Source organism: Schistosoma haematobium, chromosome 2 (assembly GCF_000699445.3).
Source record: "Schistosoma haematobium chromosome 2, whole genome shotgun sequence".
NCBI lineage: Eukaryota > Metazoa > Platyhelminthes > Trematoda > Strigeidida > Schistosomatidae > Schistosoma > Schistosoma haematobium.
In genome coordinates this window covers 44828529-44850151 of record NC_067197.1, presented here as the reverse complement: position 1 = coordinate 44850151, position 21623 = coordinate 44828529, and the positions used below count along the sequence as shown (strand labels likewise).

The following is a 21623-nucleotide window of genomic DNA, read 5'->3' as shown; positions in this document are numbered from 1 at the left end:
CTCACTCACTCACTCACTCACTCTCACTCACTCACTCACTCACTCACTCACTCACTCACTCACTCACTCACCACTCACTCACTCACTCCACTCACTCACTCACTCACTCACTCACTCACTCACTCACTCACTCACTCACTCACTCACTCACTCACTCACTCACTCACTCACTCACTCACTCACTCACTCACTCACTCACTCACTCACTCACTCACTCACTCACTCACTCACTCACTCACTCACTCACTCACTCACTCACTCACTCACTTACTCACCCATTCACTTACTCACTCACTTACTTACTTACCTACTTACTTACATACTTACTTACGCCTGTCACTCCCAATAGAGCATAGGCTGCCAACCTGAATTCATCCAGCTCACCCTATCCTGGGTCTTTCTTTTTAGTTTTATCCAATTGTTGTTCATTCTTCTCATATCTGTATGCATTTCTCGACGTAATTTGTTCTTTGGTCTTCCTGTCCATCTTTGATCTCGAGAATTAACACAAGTTCACCAATCTATTATCCTTTTATTACTGAAAACTAAAAACTAATAAAAAATTACAAAATGACACTATTTTTAATTCAATAAATCCAATTTAATCGTTGAATTCATGAGTCAATTAAAGTTAAACTATCAATCCAAATATCTGGAAGCTTGGGATGGCCATTTCGTTCTAGTATGAGACTCTTCAACAGTACACATCCATAATGTTGCTCTCGGGATTCCAGCAATCTAATCAATTGTAGTTGTAAAATCATAGATTGACTGTAAACGAACAAATAAACAAACAGAAAAACCTGAAAACATTGGACGATCGTTTCGTCCTACTATGAGACTCATCAATAGTACGAATCCATAATCTTGCTCTCAGGATTGTTGTAGTTGTAGTTTTAACACCATGGATTGATTGTAAACAAACAAACCTGAAGTTAAACATTAACACCGTTGTATGCCGGCTCAGTGGTCTAGCGGTTAAGTGCTCGTGTGCGAAACCGGTAGGTCCTGGGTTCGAATCTCGCAGGGGGCGAGGTCGTGGATGCGCACAGCTGAGGAGTCCCACAATAGGACGAAACGGTCATGCAGTGCTTCCAAGTTTTCCATGGTGGTCTAGCTTCAACTGACTCATAATCTTAACCACTGAAACGTGGAAACATTGGTTGACCGTTTCGTCCTACTACGGGACTCATCAATAGTACACATCCATAATCTCGCTCTCAGGATTGTTGTATTTGTAGTTTTAACACCATGGATTGATTGTAAACAAACAAACAAACAACTCAATCATGTTTACAAATATTTATTTATTTCATCATGCTTATTTTCACAAAGATATTTATAAATAAACAAAAAGAAAGCTTATTATACAATTGAATTTCTTTCTTTTTAATAATCCATAGATACTCTTGGATGAAAACAGAGAGGGAGGGGTTCATTGTTTATTTCCTTTTCAAAAAAAGATTAGTTGTTTGTTTTTCTCTCTTTTTTCTTTTTTTTCTTTCTCTCATGCTTCTTCTTCCTCTTGTTTTTCTTTCTTCTTCTTCTTCTGCTCGTTTATTACAGATGATTATATGGGTCATTAAACATTCAATTATCATGTATTGGATTAAGTTTATAATGAATTAACTAACTGAATGGTTGTCATTATAATGAATGTGTATTTATTCAATTAGAAATTGAATAGTCTTATGTGATTGACTTTAATTACATAAAAAATTTGGTTAAGCCCAAAAAATAAAAAATGTACTTTCTTTTTCAGTTTTTATATATTTAGTAACTAAGTGAATGTTGATATGGGTATGAATTTTATGCATTTGTATACCTTGGATACAAAGTTATAACTAAAGGATTATAAGAAATATATAAATGAATGAATATAAATCTGATGTGAATTTAAAATAAGTACGAATATATTTTCTCCGAATGTCCCGGTATGGCTGAGAGTGGGGGGAGTTAGCTCTCCCTGTGTGTGTGTGTTTTGAAATACTCTCACATGGACACATATAAAAAGACACTGCCAGAGAAGTTCTACTCACTGTCTTCTCTCACCTTTAATGTTGTTTACGAAATTGATAGGACAAAAAGCGAATGTTCAACATGCAAACCATGTTATTGAATATGGGGGATCCACTTAGAGGAGTTGGAAAGCTTTGATTCTAAACCAATGGTTCATATAGGCTCCAGAATACTGAAGGAAGTAATTGTTGTTGACTGAATCTTTGAACATTGATTCACTGTCTTGTGGATCATACCTTTAGATCAAAGACTTCGGCTGTGTCCCCCCTCCTAACAAAACTATTTTTACTTCGGTTTAAGCACTCGGATAATATCACAGCCTACACACAAATCAAGTGACTTGTGTGGCACTTATGTATTTGGTTTGATTATGGTATTGATTGTGTAAATTGTAATTGATCAGTTTCTTCTAGTATATGTTTTGTATATTTGGTATCGACTAATACAATATTGTCGTAAAGTTTTAAGCATTATTGTAGTCGGACTTAGATTGTGGCTAACAGTAGATTTCATGATGTCAGTTCCTTGTTATATTGAATTCACCATTTGAAATCAGTAATCAGTTTTACTTCAGAAGTCAATGACTATTTGGATTCAGTAGATTAGTAGTCAATGTATTGATTATTGAAGTGTAAGACATTGAAGTAAACATTAATACAGGTTTAGGATGCAGGTATATCTTGCTGACAAGTCCTAAATACGAAAAAATGTGCACCCTCGATTGAATTGCTAGTCACACTATCCAAATTCAAAGTATAGTTGGGATCTAATAGTAGTGTCATTAGTATTCTACACAGTATGAACATACACCAATAGCGACTGATCAAAATTCACTTGCCTCGATATTACCTTAATTCACAAGTATTCTAAACAAAGATGGGTAGTGGCTAGCAATGGAATTCAGATAGCGCGTTTCATCTTATTTAGGACTCGTCAGCTGGATGTACCTACATCTCAGAGTTGATGTTCACTCAGGTACTTGGACCCAATATCATTCGCTTCAAATACCATCGCGTTATCCACTTACTTACTGAGTCCTAATAACCACTTGTTTGTGCAGTGTAGCTGGCTACATCCAATTGATGAGTCCCAAATAGGGCGAAACGCATGCCTTTCATCTCATTGCTAGCCAACATTTGTTTAAAATTTTATTCTTTTTAACAGATTGCAAATAAAAGGATGAATGATTCATTTTATAATTTCGGTGGGAAATTTAATGACATATTAATATCATTAAGAGTAACAAAGTCAAGAACACTTTTTTCCAAATACCTGACATAAAGTTTCTTACTTACTTACTTACACCTGTTGCTCCTCATGGAGGAGTATAGTTTGCACACCAGCATTCTTCATTCAACTCTGTTCTGGATAATCCTTTTCATGTGTTTTCGGTGGAGTTTTGTTCTCTGAGCTGGATGGTTTGGTTGTGGAGCTATGTAGACAACACCTTCGTCATCGTCAAAAAGAATGAAGTGGAAAACACTTACAAACTGATCAACAACGTTTCCAATGACATCAAGTTCACAATGGAACAGGAGTCAAACAACCAACTAGCATTCTTGGATATATTGATCACTAGAACCGACACAGGAAAACTGGAAACTCAAGTATATAGGAAACTCACCCATACAGATCAAATTCTCAACTACAACAGCAACAACCCAAGAGCTCACAAAATCAACTGCGTACGCACATTGTTCAAGAGGGCGAGGACACACTGCAGCACACTGGCAGCGCGAAAAAATGAAGAGAAATACCTGAAGGACATATTTAAAAAGAACGGCTACCCAATCAACTTCATCAAAAAACACCAATCGCACAAAGCATCAGAACCTAAGTCAAGCACAAAAATCAACCAAAGGATCACCCTACAGTACATACAAGGAATATCAGAGACCGCAACGAGACTGCTGAAAACCTTCAGGATAGGTGGGGCACACAAACCGACAAAATCACTACAATCAATCCTATGCAAACCAAAGGATGAAATAACAAAAGGAAACAAATCAAACATCATCTACAAAATAAATTGTGTCAACTGCGACAAACACTACATCGGACAAAACGGACGCCCCCTCCACCTTCACCTACATGAACATCAATTAGCAGTCAAACGCCATGATATCTCATCACTTATATCAATACACGTGGATAACTGCGAACACTCATTCGATAGGAAAAATGTAGAAATCTTAGACAGAGGAAACTCCAAAAACACCAGAGAATTTTTAGAAGCCTGGCACTCAGGTCAATCAGCAATCAGCAAACATATTGAAATCAACCAATCAGGAAAATCATGCATAAATATAGGAACAAAAATCAAACCAATGGGAGGCACAACCAAAACAAAGAAGTAAACAATGATAAATTTAAGGTCAATAAGAACCAATCAACATCTAGGTGCACAGAACAAGCTGTGAAACACATATGGAGAAAGTCGAACACTTCACTTCTATCTGAAGTTTGTGCTGATGATGTCGTTCAGAAGAACGATGAAAGCTCCATGACCAAACCATCCAGCTCAGAACAAAACTCCACCAAAATCATCCACCTGAGCTACAAATCTTCTCCACCTTTTCACTTGTTTCCAGTTATTCATTCTTTTAATGTCTGCTTCCGATTCTCGACTCAGTGTGTTATTTGGCTTTCCATTTTTCCGTTTCCCTTCAACATTCCAACTTAGCGTTTGCCTCGTGATGCAGTCTAATTATTTTCTCAATGTGTGTACTATCCACTCCCAATGTGTTTTCCTAATATCCTCTTTTGGTTAGCGCTTTTTAGCTAGTTTTTTTTCTACAAGATAGGGTTGCTGATCCCATGCCCAACTTTCCTCATTTACCCGGGCTTTGGATCGGTAGTAGCCCTAGGAGAGCTACAGGCGGAGTTGACTTTTCATTTACTAATATTTTACTGAGTAGGTTTGTTTTAGATCAAATGGTTATCTTCAATTATATTTGAATAAGATTCAAATATAAGTGCCCAGTCTTGTGCCCTATTGATATATAAACGTAATGATACCGCCAATTAGAGAACAGTAACTTATCAATAGAACTAATAATCCACAAACCCGTACAAGCAGTTTAGAGTCTTTATAGGTCCTTCTTCCTGACTAGCCCTGTCTGACTGTTGAGTCCAGGACATTAATCTCAGCCTCAGTGATATAAATCGTTCATTTCAAACATACTCGGTTTATAAATTCACTTGGTATTATTTCCTAGTATCTCTTTATTGTTGTTAACGGCTGCGATTGATCAGTCTCTTGTTAGCATAGGAGCACCCTATGCTGTCACAAGCATTATAAGCAAAGATCGGTAATGGCTAGCACTGGAATTCAGTAAATGTGTTTCATCTTATTTGGGACTTGTCAGCTGGATGTACCTACATCTCAGAGTTGATGTCCACTCTGAGACTCCAACATAGTACTCGGTTTATATAAAAACCAAACAGACCATATCATAGTACGAGGTCTAGCCAAAAGTGACTGTGAATATGGTAGACTGTAATGAACAGACTGGGCATAACTCAAGAATGGATATAACAAAAATGCCATTTCAACAATGATAATGTTTGAGGTTATCTATTCATTTTTCAACATTCAGAAAGTGTTTATTACGGGAATTGTGGTACAAATCTAGTGATTGAGTGTTACATATAAGAGCTCAATTTCCAATGAAAATTTCATTTCAATTTCTAACTTATAATAATTGAATTTATCAGTCGATATAAGCTAGACCATCATGGAAAACCTGGAAGCACTGGACGGCCGTTTTGTCCTAGAATGGGACTCCTCAGCAGCGCGCATCCACGATCCCGACCCCGAGCGCTTCAAACCCAGAACCTGTCAGTCTCGCGCACGAGCGCTTAACCATCTCCATAAAACCCCTTCTCACAATAATCATCTACTCACTAGTGACTGACTTGAAGAGGCATTTCCTGGAGTTCTAGTGAGGAGCCGTGACCAGTGAAGTTCAAACAGATCTGTTGTGAGATATCAGCTCACTGAAGACATTGGTATACGATGATCCAATTTCGTGGATTGATTGAAGTTAGACATTAACACCGTTGGATACCGACCAGCTCATTGGTCCAATGGTTAAGCGTTCACACTCGAGCGGGATCATGGATAAGCACTGTTGAGGAGTGCCATATTAAGGCGAAACGACCGTCCAGTGCTTTCAGGTTTTTCATGGTTGTCTGCCTTCAATCAACACATGATTTCAACTGTTGAAATTTCGGTGTGACTCTAATTTATGGACGACCTTTAAACGAATCTTAAGTGACCTTGAGGAATATTAGCCAATAAGCAAACAGTCGGTATCGAGTAAAAATATGGTATACAAAACCAAGGAAATTAAGTGGATACACTTCTTTTACATGGTTCAAAAACTTATCAAGGTTAGAAGGAGGTTCACAGGTTCTAAAATCGTAATGCATGCAGTAGAGGAAATCATCCATACGGCTACAGAGTAGTCGGCCTCTGGAGACATGATAAAGTCTCAAAAACTCATTCAGCCTCAACCACATAGCTTCAATGTTACTTATGTGCACTCCGGTTGTTGATTGCACAAAATGCTACTTGTGGGTAACGACATGATGCACATAAGCATGCCTATGTAGGAGTCTGCACGCTCTCCAAACATTCGTATACATTGAAGTACTTGGCTGAAGACAGTGTTACTGGTGCTTTTATTATCCAGTTCGCGATAATTGTCATTATTTGCCTTAGTTAGGAATTATATATGGGTTTTTCATCACGAACTGACATCAGCTATAATGCCAGAAATTTATTTAACCAAAGGGATCAAAGGCTTTCGCGTTAAAATCCGAGATCTATTATCTTATACCTGATTGATTCGTCCACATATTACAGTCTCACCGTTTTATTTGTTCTAGCCGCTCAATTATCACGTTTTGTACAAAATTTCCTGTGAACCGATCGTACGTTAGCATCAAGCACTGAAGTTGGCACTGTAACCTTGAAATCTCTAAAACGCCTCTGATCGACTAGTCCATAAATTTGAGTCTGGCCGAAATTTCTATTAGAAATGATTGTATACTACTTATATCGACATAAGTTCTTGATATCATATAATTACGTAATCACAATAATAATAATAATGTAATCACAATTGATTGATCACTGAGTGGCGATCAATGTCATGCGTGTCTAGTCCTTATTATTAGTGCAGACCGAATGCAATCAACCATGTTGCAATATGGCCACCAGTCTAGGTGACTCGACATTGCGGGCACTATATATTGAGATTTAGATGGTGGTTGGAGGTAGTCGACAGAAAACCGTAGATCCAGGTTTCGTGCTACTTGGCACTCGTCAGCAAGGTGTACCTGTAATCTTAAGGGAACTGATGCTCCCTGGCGGATTCGATCTTGTGTCACCCAGCTTCACAGTCAGAGACGTTACCACTAAGATATCCGAGCCACGACTGACCTCTTGTAGGACTGAGATGTAATCGAAATTGATTGATCACTGAGTAGTGATCAATGTCATGCGTGTCCAGTCCTTATTATTAGTGCAGATCGAATACTATCGATCATAATTCGATGTTTACTTATATATTTATTATTATTATTATTATTATTATTATTGATTTTAGGTGGACAACGTGCTGAACGTAAAAAATGGTTACATTGTTTTGAAGGTGTTACTGCTATTTTATTTATAGTTGCTATGTCAGAATATGATTTAAAATTAGCTGAAGATCAAACTACTAATAGAATGCATGAATCATTACAATTATTTGATTCAATATGTAATAGTCAATGGTTTGTTGAAACAAGTATGATATTATTTTTAAATAAAAAAGATTTATTTAATGAAAAAATACAAAAATCTCCATTAACAATATGTTTCCCTGAATATACCGGAGAACAAACATATGAAGAAGCATCTAATTATATAAGAGAAAAATTTGAAGATGTTAATCGTAGAAAAACAACTAAAACAATTTATACACATTTTACATGTGCTACTGATAATAATAATATACGTGTTGTATTTGATGCTGTAATAGATGTGATTATTAAATCAAATTTAAAAGATTGTGGTTTATTTTAATAATTCATTATCCATAGATACTACTGATTAACTGATTAAAATCAGTAGTGAATATAATTTAGTTTTAAAATGTTCATGAAATATTGATTAATGAATTCAATAAAACACCACCACCACCACAACAACAACAACAACCGCCGCCACCACCACCATCATCACTATCACTACCAACAACATACACACACACACACGGATGCACACTTACACACACGCAATGTATACATATCAAAATAGAATCGATTTAAACAAGTATGTGTGTGTGTATGTGCGGAGGGGCGGGGAAGAATATACACAAAATGTTTTTCTTTTTTTGTTTTTTTTTAAAAGAGAAAAAAACATAAACAAAGATTGTTCATTTGTGTTTATAAAACAGGAAAAAAAACGCGAAAACAATACCAATTTGGTTAATTTGTTTAATAGTTTTGTTCTTTTATTATTTTCTTCTTTTTTCTTTTCTTTTCTTTCTTTTCTTTACTTTATCTTAGCTTGACTCTTAATCTTTTTGACAAACTTTTTTTCTTCTTCTTTTCATTGTTCTTATTAAGATTTTATAATGATTATAATAGAATCAATTTAATGTATTTCATTGAATAATGGATAGTGTAATGATTAGTATGATTGTTTTCAATGGGATAATGTTTATTGACTACATTACCTAATTTTTCTGCTCCTCCTCCTCCTCCTTTCCTTCTTCTTTTCCCCCTTCTTCTTCTTCTTCTCTTCCTCCTCCTCCCCCTTCTATTATCCGGGCTTGGAACCGGTAAGTGTTAGAAGAGTTATAGATGGAGTTCTATTTTAATGATAATCAGGTTAAAAATAATCAAATAAAACGTCTTCTTTATTTTTAACGAGCAGGCTATATCTCGTGTTTTATTGTGTTTTTTTTTGTATTATTATTCCAAAATACACTTATTATAAATGTACTATAATGTACTATTTGTTTAGTCTTTTTAAGTTAAATATAACATTGTGATCATTGAAATTTGACAACACTTTGACTAGTAACACTTTCTATAGTCATCGAAACGTGTTAATCCAATGAAATCAGAAGTTAGAAGTGAAGAGGTTCGAATATATATTTTCTGATTAGAGAGTAATTTTTCTATGGAATGGAGTGGCTAACTTCATGCCCAACCCTCCTCCTTTATCTGAGCTTGGTACTAGGAGTAACTCTAGAAGAGCTACAGCTGAAGAGATTCGTAGATATATTTAATAAGTTATCAATATATTGAGAAGTGACTAATTTAAACTATCTAGTCGTTGTAGGAAAAGTTGAGAACAACATATCCATTGATGATGTGGTGCCGAGCTATGCACTGAGCTCTTTCAACTAAGTGAGTACAATAAAACTAAGACGGTCAACAGCAAATGTTGAAGACTTACAGAGCTATTGATTTTAGGGATTTATTTACCGTTACCATATTAACAGTGAGACAAAAATAGCATATAATATCGGTATGGGGTTGTGGAGATTATTAACTTTTTGATAGAGGTCATGAACCGATTGATGTTAGACCATCATTGGATACCTGGAAGCACTGGACAGCCATTTCGACATGTTATGGAACTCCTCAGCAGTGGGCATCCGCGATCCCGACCGCGGGATTCGAACCCAGGCCCTTCGGTCTCGCGCGCAAACGCTTAACATTTAGACCACTGAGCCGGCGTCCAACGGTTCTAGTGATGGCCATGACGGCCATAGTAAGAGTACATTGTACGAAATTCAGGGAGGGAACTAAAACACAACTTGATATCATTTCATGAAACCATTAACTATTTTGAGATAGAATGGTGGTTGGAGATAGTCAACAGGAAACCCTGAACCAGGGTTTCGTCCTCTTTGTCACTCGTCAGCAAGTCGAACCTGTAATCTCGAGGGAACTAATGCTCCCTGACGGATTCGATCCCGTATCACCCAGCTTCACAGTTAGAGACGCTACCATTGGGCTATCCGGGTCCAGGGTTTTGTGCTGACTACCTCCAACCACCATTCTATCTCAACATAGTGCACGCAATGTCGAGTCACCTAGACTAGTGGCTACATTGCAGCTTAGTCGATAGCATTTGATTTACTCTAAGAAACACTTGACACACATGACACTGATCACCATCAAGTGATCAGTCAACCATGTGGAAAAATATAGACTATCGATTGTCGAAAAGTCTGGATAATATGGCTCAAAATAGATCATAATGTATAAAAATGTATCCACTGATTGTTATCTCTAAGATCTTACTTATCAAAAATGTCTTATACATCTGATTATACTATTCAAGTCTAGTTTCGCTATTAACATTGATACTATTATCATTATTACTCTGAATTTTATCTTGTTGTGATGTTATGATATAACCACTTGAACCAATACACATGATGACCAGGTTCTAGGTTGCTTATATAACTAACTAACTGAAGGTATTTACTTCTCTTATTTGATATATTTGTCATAAGTATAATTAATTATTTTTGAACAATATACCCACTACTATGGTGTATACTACTGATATTGACAGATATAAGTAGTAGCATGTATCATCAATCGAAAGGGAAATGTTTAACAATAGAAGGTTAAGTAGATCGACGAGAACGAGAACAAAGAGTGATTGATGTAGAAAAGAAGAATCAGACAAATCTGAGACAATTGATTGACATTTTTGTAAATGAAGTATCTACTGTATGGTTCTCAGATGTTACTAAGAGATATTGTAATTTTGTGTTGTAGTACATTCGATTGTCCCCATTTGTATTCTCATTCACCACACTGTTATATCAGTTTTAAAATATGGTTGTTTAATAGAAGGTATAGAAAGGTTGAACATAGTTCAAACTAATAACCCTGAAAATAATCCATTGATTCGTTGAACTTAATTACTTACGCCTGTTACTCCTAATGGAGCATAGGCCGCCAATCAGCAGTCTCCAACCCACTCTGTCCTGAGCCTTCCTTTCTAATTCCATCCAATTCTTGTTCATTTTCCTCATGTCTATGTCCGTTTCCCGGCGTAATGTGTTCTTTGGTTTTCCACTTTTCCTTTGGCCTTGAGGATCCCATATGAGGGCTTGTCTTGTGACACAGTTGGGTGCTTTCCTCAATGTGTGTCCTATCCACTTCCAGCTTTCTTCCTAATTTCTTCCTCAGCTGGGATCTGGTTTGTTCTCTCCCACAGTATGTTGTTACTAATAGTGTCCGGCCAACGGATCTGAAGTATTTTGCGTAGACAACTTTTAATAAACACCTGTATTTTCTGGATGATGGCTTTCGTAGTTCTCCAGGTTTCTGCCCCATACAGTAGAACTGTCTTGACATTTGTATTGAAGATCCTGACCTTGGTGTTGGCTGACAGTTGTTTTGAGTTCCAGACATTCTCCAATTGTAAATATGCTGCTCTTGATTTGCCGATCCGCGCTTTCACATCTGCATCAGACCCACCATGTTCATCAACGATGCTGCCCAAATATGTGAACGTTTCTACATCTTCCAAATCTTCTCCGTCAATTGTGATTGGATTGGTGCATGCTGTATTTTATCGGAGAATCTTGCTTTTCCCTTTGTGTATATCGAGACCTACTGCTGCTGAGGCTGCTGCTACACTGGTCGTTTTCTCCTGCATTTGTTGTTGCGATTGCGATAAGAGGACTAGATCATCTGCGAAGTCTAGGTCGTCAAGCTGCATCCTAGATGTCCGCTGTATCCCGCGTTTCCCTCCAGATGTTGGCGTCTTCATGATCCAATCGATCACCAGGAGAAAGAGAAAGGGTGAGAGTAAGTAACTTTGCCTGATTGATTCGTTGAAGAAAAGACATATATAATTCAGTGAATAGGTTTTCATTTCTGACAAGATCAGACATTGAAGCAGTACAGTTGTATTTATAATTGGTTAAAAATGATTAATAATCTTTCGGAAAACAGAAATCTGTCTTGCTTACTTATTCATGTTACCCATCACGAAGAAGCATAGGTTGCCTATCAACATTCTTCATCCAATTCTGTCATAGCCAATCCTTTCCACTTGTTTCCAGTTGCTATTCATCCTTTTCATGTTTGCTTCCGATTCCCGACTCAATGTGTTCTTTTGCTTTCCACTTTTCTGTTTCCATTATGGATACCAACTTAGCGCTTGTTTCGTGATGCAGCTTGATGATTTCCACAGTGTATGTTCTATCCACTTCCAATGTCTTCTCTTGATTTCCTCTTCACCTGGAAACAGATTTGTTCTCTCCCACAGTAGGTTGTTGCTGATGGTATCCGGTCAACATACACTAAGTGTCTTGAGTAGACAATTGTTTAGAAATACTTGTACTCCTTTGATGATGATTGTGGTAGTTCTACAAGTTTCAGCTCCGTACAGTAGAACTGTCCGGAAATGCGTATTGAAGATTCTCACTTTCATGTTGGTTTGAAAACTGTTGTTTTGAGTTCCACATATTCTTCAACTGTAGAAATGCTGTCCTTGCTTTGTTAATCCTCGCACTCACGTCTGCATCAGATTCTCCCTGTTCATCGATGATGCTGACGAGGTATGTGAATGTTTCCACCTATTCCAAAGCCTCGCCATCAAGTGTGCTTTAGTTGGTGTTCTCTGTGTTCTATTCGAGAATCTTGCTTTCTCGCTAATTTATGTTGAAACCTACTGATACAGAGGCTGCTGCTACACTTGTTTTCTTGACCTGCATTTGTTCGTTTGCAGAAAGGGCAGGCCATCTGCGAAGTCTAACTGTTCCAAATGGTTCCGAGCTGTCCATTGTATTCCGTGCTTCCTCTCAGATTTGGAAGTCTTCATAATCCAGTCGACCACCACCAGGAGAAAGGGAATGGGGAGGGTAAGTAGTCTTGATGAATCCGTTCCTCACTCGAAATGCATCTGTCAACTGTCCTCCATGCACCACATGGCACTGTATTCCGTCGTATGAATTCCGGATGACAATGACGATCTTCCCAAATACACCATAGTGTCAAAAACCTTTCAATAATGTACTCCTATCCACACTGTCAAACGCTTTCTCATGGTCAACGAGGTTGATGTATAGTGATGAGTTCCATTCAGTTGATTGTTCAACAATGATGCGTAGTGTCGCAATTAGGTCTGTGCACGACCGATCCTTACGGAATCCAGTCTACTGAACTCGAAGCTGCACGTCTACTGAATCTTTCACCCGATTCAGCAACAATCGGTTGAGAACGACTCATGGTACCGATGATGTTGTGATTCCTCTATAGTATTCATGTTTGACCAGATCTACTTTCTTCGGTATCTTGATGAGTTGTCCTTCTTTCCAGTTCGTCAGCACTTGTTCTTCCCAACAAATCTCCCTGAATGGAATGTGGAGCATGTTTGCAGTTGCTCGTCTGTGTGACTCCAGTGCTTCAGCTGGTAAATTGTCAGATTCTACTGCTTTTCCAATCTTGATTTATTTGAAGACTATCCTGATTTATTCGATCGTTGGTGGAGTGACATCTATAAGAATGTCTGTGTGTGCTACTTTGATATCCAGCTGGTAGATTTGATGGAGCCGGCCTATTCAACTGTTCCTCAAAGTGTTCTAGCCATGTATTTGTCTGTTCTCCAGTCTCAATGACTGTCTTGTCTTCTTTGTTCTTGACTGGTCTCTCTGGTTTACTATATATCTCTACTAGTTTCTTCACCGTGTCACATTGTTGTTTCATATTTACTACTCTTACAAGTTTTTCCTCTGTCGTTGCTAGCTCTTCCACGTATTTCTGCTTGTTGGCTTCAGTGTTCCTCTTCACTTGTCTGTTTGCTTCTGTGTATTCAGCTTGTACATTAGCTTTCTGTGTTCTTTCTCGGTTGTTGTTAATTGCTGTTTTGTTGTTCTTCCTTTCTTGAATCTTGTCCAGGGTTTCCATAGAGATTCATTCATTATGACGATACCTCTTTCGGCCTAAAACATCCTGACACATTATAGTCAATGCTTCTTTGATCTCCATCTAGTTCTCCTCCACATTAGTTTCTTCTTCTTCTTTGAGTAGATCCTGAAAGACTTAAAATGTGTTGTTGAGAGTTATCTTGAATTGGTTGGGTTTGTCAGTATGTCGAAAGAAAGTTGTATTAAATATTTGCAATGCTGTTTCACCAGTTGTCCAGTGTTTATTTAGCTTCACTTTCATATTGGCTACAACCAGATGGTGATCTGAAGCTATGTCAGCTCCTCTCTTAGTTCTCACATCATCCATGGATCTTCCTGATGTTTTGTTGATGCAAATGTGATCCAGTGAGACACATGTGGCTTTGTGTATGAGATTGTGTCACCTATAACCAATCTGTTGGATGCGTTTATATTTGCAAATCTGTCACCATTCTTGTTAGTTTCTCAAAGCCAATCCATATCGTCCGATGATATCGTCATATGCGATGTTGTCCATTCCGACTTTGATGATTAGGTCTCACATCAGGATGATCAGATTCTTTCTTGAGCACTTTGCTATGATCGATCACAGCCTCCTATAGAACTGATCTTCATCATCATCATTGATGGGTGCGTAACACTGGATAACATTAATCGTGATCCCCTCCTTCTTTGTGTTTGGAGTATGTTTGATGATCCTTGATCCATCAGATTCCCACTCAATGAGTGCATTTCGTGCTTCTTCAAACAGTATCAGAGCAACTTCCCAAGTGTTTGGAGCATTTCCCTGTGCGTGACCGTAGTACAACGGCATCCCTCCCGAATCTAGCATTTGCTGTCCAGCTTGAGTCCAATAGATTTCACTTATTCGGAGCACCATCAATTTGTATCTCCTTATTTCGTTTGCTATTTGACTGGTCCTTCTAGTCTCCCACATTGTCCGACCATTGAATGTTCCTATATCAATTGTTGCTCTAGTTGTTTGAAAGAGCATCTTATTCGTGACTTCCAAAGTATCTTGGATTTCATCATGTGGTTTTATAAATCTTCCTTCAACTCGGAGGATAGAGTTTAAACGGTTTAATTCGTTAAATCTGGTTAGCGTTTTTTAGATAATGTTGTTTTCTATGGAATGGTGTTTCCGATACCCATACCCAACTCTCCTTTTTTACCCAAGATTGGAACTGGAAGTAATCCTAGAAGAGCTCATGCAGTGTCAGAAATCTAACACATCATAAATTTTTCAGAAACCATAAAATTTATCGGTTTTATACTTTGAAGCGGTGAATCATCACTGTAACAATCAGGGGTCTACACTTTCTTTTAGTTAGTCCTCAATATCGAACAAAGATAACCGACTCTTCTTGGTTTTAAACATCTATTTCATAAATTCACTTGGTATTATTTGACTTGTATCTTCCTATTGAGGTTTAAGACTGCGATTGATCAGTCTGTTATTAGCATATGTGCATACTGTGCGTATGCTTCGATATTGTCTTAATTAACAAGCTTTTTGTAAGCAATGATGGATAGTGGCTAGCAGTGGAATCCAGGATGCGCGTTTCGTCCTATTTGGGACTCGTCAGCTGGATGTACCTGCATCTCAAAGTTGATATTCACTCTGGGACTCGAACCCGGTACCGTTCGCTTTAAACGCCATCGCGTTATCTATTTCATAATTATCTCATACAGTTTCCATTTTTATTAAGTCCTAATTATTCCAAATATTTTTCTAACTCTTCTGATGCTGATAAAATCCTATCGATCAAGATATAGTGAGAATGATAGTCTTGGTCATTCGACATTACGTGAACTATGTTAAGATGTTAGGTGGTTGGAAGAATGTCAGCTAACACTAGCATCGTTCAGCAGGATGTATTATAATGTTGAGGAAATTTGTGCTCCTGAAAGAATTCGGTCATATGAACTCCTTCTCTATTAGTCAGAGATAATATAACCAAGATATTTGGGTCTCTACTGATCTATCGGTTGTAAGACATTTCAAATTGATTAATTATTGATTTGTGATAAATATCCCGTCAACTACCCTGAATAACAATAAAATTACCGTAGTTTATAATTATGATTCACATCCACCTCCGCTTGGGATCCTTATGAATTCTAAAAATAATGATTCGGTTATTGTTTCAAGATGAGTATTAAAGACTATAATTTCTGCAATGATTACTTTTCTAATAATAATGAGCACATGATGATAATGATCAGTATAGGGTTGTGAAGATTGTTGAGTTTTTGATTGAAATCTCATAAATTCATCAATATTAGAGCACCAATGAAAACTTTGTTCTAGTACAGAACTCCTCAGCAATTCTTATCTACGATCGAACATTCAAGACTTTAATGTCAAGTCAGTCAGTCAGTCAGCTACAACGTAGGATCAGGCACATATATGCATCGGTACAAGTTGCCATACCACATTAGCACAGTAAGATGAACAGCGGATTCATAGGAATGGTGAAGCCAATACATGAATGAACAAATATATAAGTTATATTAGTCTATATAAATGAAGTGTAAATTATATTTGCGTATACATAGATGTTATTGGTTAGTTACATCATTAGCCAAAAGTGATAAACGATAATCAATTAATGCATTTTCATATGAGTTACTCAAACCGGTGCGATACATCTTTTCACGACATTTAGAACGTATTTGATAGATATACTTATTGGATGGTAATAAACTGAGAGCTAGAAGGAAAAAAAAAGAAGAACAATAAGAAAAGTCGAATGTAAAAAGGAATTTGATTGAGATTATGAACCGATTGATGTTAGACCACTATTGAAAACCTGGAATCACTAGACAGCAGTTTCATCCTATCGTAGGACTCCTCAACAGTGTGCATTCACGATTCCACTCGCAGGATTTGAACCCAGAGTTTTCGGTTTCGCGCGCGAACGCTTAACCTAATAAATCACTGAGCCGGTGTTAATGTCTAACCTTAAACAATCCAGTGATTCCAGGCTTTCAATGGTGGTCTAACATCAATCGGTTCATGATCTCCACAACCCTATGCTGAAAAAAAAATGTTAGGTATAATTAAATAAAACACAATTGGTATTATTGAACTGTAGTTTTTTCCCACAACTGTTCATATTAATTTAAGGTAAAAGCTTTGAATAAAGACAAAAGAACTCCATGGTACATCACAATATATTATTGATCAATCATGGTAAGAACTAACAGTGGAAAGTCTAATGGTAAGATGGTGTTTGGAGGTAGTTAACAGGAAACCCTGAACCTAGGTTTCATGTTACTTGGCTCAATGGTTTAGAGGTAAACCGTTCGCGCGTGAGACCGAAAGTCCTAGGTTCGAATCCTGCAAGCGGAATCGTGGGTGCACACTGTTGAGGAGCCCCACAATCGAATGAAACGGCAGCCTAGTGATTCCAGGTTTTCAATGGTGGTCTAACATCATTCGGTTCATGATCTCAATCAAAAACTTAATAATTGTCACAATTCACTATGGTCAGCAAAGTGTGCCTATATTGTTCTTGAGGGAACTTATGCTCCCTGACGGACTCGAACCTGTGTCACACAGCTTCATAGTTAGAGACGTTACGACTGAGCTGTCTAGGGTGTGACTGACCTCCTGTATGACTGAGATCTATTTACAATTGGTTGATCACAGGGTGGTGATCACCTACACTGGTGATAGGGTTCGATCTGCACTAACAAGGACCTGATATACATGACATTGATCACTACCCAGTGATCAATCAATTGTAAAGTCTAATGGTATAGAATATGAGTTTTAATCTTTAATAAAAAATATTGCTAGAAGAGTACTATTGGGTTTTCTATGGATTGTATTTTTATTGTTTTACTAAAGGATAAAGCAGCGTTATATCTAGTTGATAAAAAGCTATGTAAATCTAAGTAACTATATTCATCAGTCAGTAGCAAGATTAGTTTTTGTTGTGCTTGTTAACTACTTTTAATTACAAAAGTTTATGATTTATAGATAAAATTATATCATCAGTATGGGGTTGTGAAGATTGTTAAGATTTTGATTGAGATTAGGAACCGATTGATTTTAGACCACCGTGGAAAACGTGGAAGTAATGAACGGCCGTTTCGTCTCAGTATGAAACTCTTCAGCAGCGAGCATCCAGCATCCCGCTCACGGAATTTGAACCCAAGACCTTCGGTTTCGCACGTGAACGTTTAACCTCTAGTTGACTGAGCCGGTACTCAACGGTGTCAATGTCTAAATTCAAATAATATAAAAGTCCCGGGTTCTAATGTCTCGAGTGGGAGCGTGGATGCGCAGCGCTGAGGAGTCCAAAACTAGGACGAAACGGTTGTCCAGTGTCTACAGGTGTTCACTGGTGGTCTCACATCAACTGATTCATGATCTCAATAAAAAAAAATCATGTCAAGCGGATTAATCCCAGATAGTACAGAATATACGTCCAAGATCGTTTTATAGATAATATAATTACTGTCCAATACTATGTTGGCATACTTATGATTGTAGTGTGATGCTGATTAATGGTAGTTAATAGTGGTTTTTTAACAGCCTGATTGTCTAAACATTTGACGTCTTATTAAATTAGAAGAAAGGTTTATGGAAACTGTATTAATTTAATGGTTGAATTCATGAATCGATTCAAGCTCAACCCCTGAAAGCACTGGACAGTTGTACCTTTGGATGCCAGGTCAGTGATTTAGAAGTTAAGCGTTTGCGTGCAAGATCAAAAATGCTGAGTTCGAATTCCACGAGCGGGATCCTGAATGCACACTGCTGAGGGGTTCCATACCAGGACGAAACAGCCGTCCAATGATTTCGGGTTTTGTTAAATGCTCAACACTTACTAGGCACACATTTCGACATAAATAATATTTTAAAAGTAGTAAAGTCATCGAATATCTGATGGCACATTACATAGACACATTCATCGCAAAAATACTTGGAGTGGAGTATATCTCAATTACTATAGTTTCTGTCCAATGAGTTACAAAAAGGGTATTGTACGGACCTTTTTTGACCGCGCACGTAAAATTTGTTGAAAGGAACGTCTGGATGACAAGATTGCTCTCATCATTAATTGTCTACGTGAAAATGCATCTCCGATGAAATTCATTCATAAATGTGCAAAAACCAATCCTCATGCAAAGTATGATAGAGTAGAAAAGAAAACTTGCTTCTTATATTTACGTTTCAAAGGAGACAAAATTGCTGGATTAATTAATCACAGACTAAATTCCGCGTTGAAAGTGGCCTACCCAGCAGCGAAACTGACAACAGTTTGGGAAACGAACTGCTCACTCAAACAAACTAGAATCGACAATTCCTCTTTTCTCAGTAGCTCCAATTGCATTTACCAATCCACATGTACGTGCCAAAGCACATACATTGGAAGAACTGAGAGAAGAATGTATGTTCGCATTTCTGACCATGTTCCAAAAAACTTGAGGCTGCGACGGACCAAGGCTCTCAACAGTGCAATAGCCCGACATTTACTTGACACCAGGTATACCATCGACATCCCGCACACTTTTAAAATTATCAACAGACAAAGAAGTACGACTGCTCTCCGTTTCGCTGAAGCAATCGCGATAAAAAAACTTAAACCGGATTTATGTATTCAAAAAGAGACATTAATAAACTTATTGTTACCCTGGTAATCCAATTTTTTTGTTATTTGGGTTATTTTATTTATTTATTTTTTTTAAATATTTATTTTGTGTCATAATCCTCCCCCCATTACCAAATTCTTAAACCAACTTTTCATTCACACATTTCCGCTCACTTGATCCTCTTAAATTATGTTAACTTTCCAAATTCTAGTATAGGGGTTGTGGAGATTATTAAGTTTTTGATTGAGATCATGAAGCGATTGTTGTTAGACCACCTTTGGAAACCTGGAAGCACTGGACGACCGTTTCGTCCTATTGTGAGACTCCTCAGCAGTGCGAATCCACAATCCCGCTCGTGGGGTTCGAACCCAGATTCCTCAGTCTCGCGCGCGAAGGCTTAACCTACTGGATCACTGAGCCGGCATCCAATGGTGATAGTGTTTAACACCAACCAATCAATGAACTTGCGCGACCATCTTCCATTGTAATTATTACGTAATCTTTTTTATCACTGTTTTAATCCCATGAATCCTTCATTACCTCTAAAATGATCACAGTCAGTCAGTCAGCTACAACGTAGGACCAAGCACATATATGCATCGGTCCAAATTGCCATATCTCATTAACACAACAAGATGAACACCGGATTCATAGAAGTAGTCACTTCAATGGTAGAAATATACAAAAGAAAGATTACATATAAGAATATAGTACAGGAAGAAAGAATTAGTTCGTAGAAAGAAAGATATGAAGCGATTTCAATCTCTTAGTTTAAGGGAAGACAGAGAGTGTATACACCGACGCCATTGTAATCGATTCTGAGCCATGTCACTCTCAGTCTCCAACCATTGGTTACGATAGTCACGCCGACCCCAACCAAGTAGTCTGCATCTACCAACATAGCTCAGACTAGAAGTTGGTGACTTCAAGCACTGATGCAATGTTTTGGTTTGGCCTCCATTACGTTTCTTCCCCAATACCGATTAGCATTGCATTTCGTGGTAATCGGTGTTCGGGCGTACGTAACACGTGGCCCAACCATCTCAGTCTAAACTGATCACACACTTTATGAACTCTACTAAACTATTACACTACCCATCCTGAATTGTTTCTTTATTTCTAACACCAATTAACGTCTGACCTGTTCTTGCATATATATATATATAGTTATTATTGTATACCTTTGTCATTCCAGTTATTTACATTCATTCATTTATGTCAATTGTTTCACACTATTTCTTATCTCAATGTAAAATTCTATTACATATCAGTGGTTGTAAGCAGCTGATGAGAAACCTCGAAATATTATGAGAATTCATACTATTCTGCATCAATATTTGTTCTTGACTTATTTAAATTCATAAAGGGAACTAATTGCATGAAAGTTGAATTAATGTTGACCTTAAAGACCTGGGAGCGTGACCTCAGAGCCTAAGGGACAACTGCTTGAAGTCGGTCACGCACGACTTTTTCGTGAGAGGTTTGTCAATGTGTTAGCTCCGTTCTTTAAAAAACCTTATCGCCGGCGACGGAAACCCGTGAGGTAAGGTGAGGTGTGACATTTTTAAGGTCAACCTTTTCTAACCCTTTTTTTTCCTTGTAAGAAGGCAGCATCACTGCAGATGCTGGTTGTTCAAGGGAAACACCTTACTTACTATTGTAAACCTTTGTCATTCCAGTCATTTACATTCATTCATTTATGTCAATTGTTCTATTCTATTACATATCAGTGCGTTGTAAGCAGCTGATGATGAGAAACCTCGAAATATGATAAGAATTCATACTATTCTGCATCAATATTTATTCTGGCTTCATTTAAACACCAAGTGAATATAGATTTTTTCTCTCTTTTTCTTTAAAAAATGTATCACTGAACATTTGTACCAGGTAAGTAAATCTATTGAATTTTCTTTTCTTTTTTCTTCTTTTTTCGTTTTTCTTTTTCATGATTAGGGCGGTTTCATTATACTAGTTTTTTTATTATTCGTCTGTTTTTGTTTTTTAACCAAAACGATAATCATAATAAAACTTCAATTGATAATAAGCAAATTATTC

The 21623-nt window shown here is 37.4% G+C and overlaps 2 protein-coding genes across 3 annotated transcripts in view; one reads left to right on the top strand and one right to left on the bottom strand.

Moving 5' to 3' along the window:
• The window catches only part of GNAT3_2 (Guanine nucleotide-binding protein G(t) subunit alpha-3), a 56019-nt gene that overhangs the window by 9387 nt on the left and 25009 nt on the right, over nucleotides 1-21623 (top strand). Inside the window, exon 2 of the mRNA XM_051215328.1 lies at nucleotides 7635-12416. Within this exon, the coding sequence (XP_051068541.1) occupies nucleotides 7635-8095 (461 nt within the window). The 3' untranslated portion in view covers nucleotides 8096-12416. The remainder of the gene's footprint in view (nucleotides 1-7634; nucleotides 12417-21623) is intronic.
• TTC6 overlaps nucleotides 16425-21623 on the bottom strand; it is an 86519-nt gene continuing 81320 nt past the window's right edge. For both annotated transcript variants that reach the window (XM_051215324.1, XM_051215325.1), the window contains one exon: nucleotides 16425-16675. Coding sequence is in view for 1 of the 2 variants with exons in the window: in XM_051215325.1 (XP_051068539.1) it covers nucleotides 16524-16675 (152 nt within the window). In the remaining variant the exon portion in view is untranslated. The remainder of the gene's footprint in view (nucleotides 16676-21623) is intronic.